At 36.7% G+C, this 4,439-nt stretch overlaps 1 protein-coding gene and 1 long non-coding RNA gene across 8 annotated transcripts in view; one reads left to right on the top strand and one right to left on the bottom strand.

Moving 5' to 3' along the window:
- LOC111089059 overlaps positions 1-4,439 on the top strand; it is a 35,962-nt gene that overhangs the window by 8,509 nt on the left and 23,014 nt on the right. The gene's annotated exons all lie outside the window — the stretch shown is intronic.
- LOC106472165 (alpha-N-acetylgalactosaminidase-like) overlaps positions 1-4,439 on the bottom strand; it is a 42,911-nt gene that overhangs the window by 21,173 nt on the left and 17,299 nt on the right. For all 7 annotated transcript variants that reach the window (XM_022400769.1, XM_022400766.1, XM_022400768.1 and 4 more), the window contains exon 3: positions 1,794-1,968. In XM_022400769.1, the coding sequence (XP_022256477.1) occupies positions 1,794-1,968 (175 nt within the window). The remainder of the gene's footprint in view (positions 1-1,793; positions 1,969-4,439) is intronic.

The raw sequence follows: 4,439 nt of genomic DNA, 5'->3' as shown, positions 1-4,439 counted from the left end.
TCATTCTTGACACTTTAACTGATGGTAGAGAAGGTGAGAATAAATTATGTACTTAGATATGTGCAACATTTGTGGACTTCAAAATCTGTTATGAAAGGATATCTATTGAAAATCATTCTTGACACTTTAACTGATGGTAGAGAAGGTGAAAATAAAGTATGTACTTAGATATGTGCAACGTTTGTGGACTTCAAAATCTGTTATGAAAGGATATCTATTGAAAATCATTCTTGACACTTTAACTGATGGTAGAGAAGGTGGCTTGGATAACAGAGTACACCATTGATTGTATTCAAGGAGAAGAATCAATGGTCCCAATGCAGGGGTGTTTAAAAATATCCACCAAAAAGATACTAGACTGTGAGGTATGGAACTACCCAAGCTGACTGTGGAAGGAGTATATGAGTATGTTAAGGGAAGAAACTAACCAAAGCTAGACATCCAATGAATGGTGTAGGTAAAATCTTCCAAAATGTGGAAGTCAGGTAAAAAGCAGACCACCCAACAAAAGACATATGGAACTGAAACAAGTCCAAAGGGCAAGGCATGAAACTGGGTCCTAATCACATGGTGAAAAACCCTAAGACAGCATCTCCGAGAAATGAAAAATAAAAATGTGTACCATGGCCATTCCCAAACATGCAGAAATAGCCTACCCAAATGTGATCAAAGACTACATATGAAAATGGAGAAGACCCAAGAAACAATTGAGGTGGGGCCAAGTGATCCAGAACCCCGATCAGCATCAATCATACAAGACAAATGGAGAAAACCCATAGGTAGGACAGGAAGTTGCCAGACATGTAAAAGAGTAAAGACAACAATATTGCAGAATGAAACAAAAGAGCAACTAAAAGAATATAGCATGGCAGTTATCCCACGTGACACTAAGTGTACAGGAGGAGCCCCAAAAATGGACCTGTGGAGAAAAAGATTTGATCATAAATTCCAATTAGCAGTGGTTGGTAAACAAACAGCTGTGTTCCACCCAAGAAGATCCCAAAAGTAAAGAAGTCATGTGTGGAGGGAAAGAAATGAAGATGGAAAACACCCCAACATGGAGGGAAGGAGGAGGTGATATTTCCATGAAAATCCCTAAATATAGGTGGAACACCTAAGAAAGGAAGTGGAAGGTAAACATTATCTGTAGGAGAGTAGATAGGGTAATATGAAGCTGAAAAATTAGGTAGGGGAGAAAATTGATAGGATTAACAGATATCCAAGGGACATAAAATCAAGAAGAAAATCTGCCTGATGCTAAGGCAAAAAGAATGAAAGCCTATATAGGGCGAGGCTCACATGTACCCACTCTCAACAGAGAGAGACAAAGATAGTCATGAAACTATGTCAGGAGAAGGGGAATAAACTGTGAAATGTGTCTAAAATAAAAAAAACCTGACATAGGCCTAGGAGATTCTTTAGTAGAGGCCTGAAATGCAATCCATGATAAGGTCGAGGAAAACTGACAAAATCTGCCTGAGGCAACAGAAAGGATATGGGTACCTGAGATAATGGAGGAAGGGAAAGGAAGTCGATGACAAGTCATTATCAATCAGAGCAGACCAGCAACTTAAATAATTTGCTGGCAAAATTGTAAAGAATGGTTTAGATAAAAGAAAGTTTGCTGTTAACTGAATAAATACCAACTATAATAGACAAGCTTCAGCTGTAATATTATTATCAAATCTGCTAATACATACAAAAAAAAAAATGTTAAAAAATTTTCAAATATACTACAATATTTTTCTTATTATTATGGTTTTTCATGAACATTTAAAAAATTCCTCACTTACATAGTCAGCTAAAAACTTGATTCCATGAGGAAATCTCTCTGGATCAGGTTCTAATCTTCCATCAGGTTCTCTCTCTTGCTTCATCCAACAATCATCAATATTTATATATTCATAACCAGCATCCTTAAAACCATCACTAACAATTCGATCTGCCATTTCTATGAAAAGTTCTTCACTAAAAATTTATAAATGAATAAATTATTACCACATTTGTTTGAAAAATTGCGTGAAATCATTGTTTAGCCCTTTCAACATGGGCTCGGTCCGTCGGATCGACCTCGTAACCATTGTGTGCCTGTTATAGTTTTCATGCTATAACTTTTAAATTAGTAAGTGTATGTTAACAAAATTTGGCACATTATCAGTTAACATTACAATGCTTTCATACACAAAATATTAATTCTTAAGGTTTGTTAAGCAAAATTTCTCGTATCTTTTTTTATCTTTTCACTTGTTACTTATCCAACGTGCAAAGTAATTTTAATTTCAAGAATAAAAATATTTTCATGCATTAGAAAATTTTAAAATTTCACATGCAAAATCTTTATAATGTTCAGATAGTTATCAAATGTTTCTTAAAGATATTTTATCTGTTATTTTCAGTAATGAATATCTATAGTTTCGTTAGATTTGACCTATCTTGTAACCAACATAAAAGATTACTTTGCATGTTGGATAGATAACATGTGAAAATAGAAAAAAAAGTATGAGAAAAACATTGGTTAACAACCTTTAAGAATTAATAAAAAAAAATTTATATTTTGCGTATCAAAGTATTGTAATTTTAACTGATAATCTGCCAGATTTCATTAACATATGCTTATCAATTTAAAAGTTATAGCACGAAAACTACAACAAGCACAAAATGGTTACAAGGTTGGTCTGACGGACCGAGCCCGTGCTCAACGGGTTAGACTTTCAAATATGCATAAAGTAAGAAGAAAATTCAGTAACATAAAATTCTACTTATTTAACAATTATTGTACACACCATTTTAAATGTATGAAGTGTAGTCCCAGTGCTCAAGAGACAAAGAACTTCCAATGGACCACAGGGTTGATATGCAGGGAAAAGGGAAGGTGCATGATTGGAGTGAAGATACCACGAATTGATGATGGGAAGAAGGAGACAAGGAATAAAAGGCCAATCGAAACATAATTCTAACCCAATGGATCAGGGAAAAGGGGAAAAAATCAAAGACAAAGCAGTGGAGTAAGGGAAGGAAATCATAAGAAATGGATTCAACAGAAAAAAACCTTTAAAACTATGAAGCAACCCACAGCATGTACTGGACAGATAAGGTTATCGGGAAGTGACTGAGGAAAAATGTGAAAGATAGTAAGATACGAAAAAGTAAAAAGGAATATACCACATGAGCCACGAAAATGTAGATGAAAAAATTATCCAGAACAAAGGAAACAAATTGATCTGAAACAGCTGAGAAACCCAGATCTATGCTAGCCAGGAAAGATCAATCAGAAAGACCTTAACTGGAGTGACATGGATGAACAAACATTTTGGGAAAAAAACTGATGGAAGGAGAAAAACCTAATGTTATTAACTGGATGTAATCCTGTATAAATGTATTGATAGCCAGGGCAAGTGGATGAACTAGAGACCAAAAGCAAGAGAGGTAACTACCTGGGAATTGATAAAAATTCAAAACTTCACGTGAAGGAGCACTCCACAGGAAGCAGAGCCCCCAAAATTTGAAGGATTGAGAGGTCACTCCTTTAGAGAATGTGTGATGGGACAGGAAAGTCAATCAGCAACAAGGACAGAAGCACCTGGAACACAACCCTCCAGGAGACGTATGTCAAGTGTGTTGGTTCAGAAAGGGAGATCCACAGTCTACCACAAAAGGAACATAAACAAGTGTTCCCATGGCAAGTGATAGAAGCCACCACCATCAAATAGTTGAAATAAAACATGATTAGTCAAATCCGGACAAAAAGGAAGAGAATTAATGAAACAAGTGGACTGGCAGAAGTACCAGAGTGTGAAGGTGATAAGACATTTCGCTTGTAGGTCATTGTCCTGAAGCTTCCTACTGATCAAACCACATCCTTAACCTTAGGAGATGAGCATCAAGGAAGAGAAATAACCCAGAAGAGGGGGAGGAAGTGGTAACCCTGACATTGTAGGGAATATGATGATTTAAAAACTCATATAGATGAAGAGGAAAGAATGAAAATTTAGAGGAAAATGAAATGAATGGATCTCCCATTATCTGCTTTGGGTAGCTGTTTCTTCCTTGTTGGGGTACTGTCATCCACCTGTTGCCACCCTTCACTCTTTTGTGAGACTGTGACTGTGTAAGTTGCCTTATAATATCTATACCTCTTTATTTTTTCAGGGGGCATGTCCCTCCTTTTCTTTATGGATCCCACTCGGTGGCGAGTGATGCCTGTCCAGGTATACTTAAACTAGTCACACTTGCACTGTAAGGCCATGATGACTTAACAATTATAATCCCCTGGCCACTAAACACACACTGCTGAGATGGGGTGTTCCACAAGATTCTTTTGTAGGTTTATCCTCGCAATATGTTTGCATCATTAGTTTGCCCATCCCGGACTGTACTCACCCATGGACTACATGGGTAAAGCAGAAGGTGATAGCTGCCCATCCCTGCCATGTCTTGTA

This window comes from Limulus polyphemus, unplaced genomic scaffold (genome assembly GCF_000517525.1).
Source record: "Limulus polyphemus unplaced genomic scaffold, Limulus_polyphemus-2.1.2 Scaffold5130, whole genome shotgun sequence".
Taxonomy (NCBI): Eukaryota; Metazoa; Arthropoda; class Merostomata; order Xiphosura; family Limulidae; genus Limulus; species Limulus polyphemus.
This window is presented reverse-complemented; position numbering and strand designations above follow the sequence as displayed.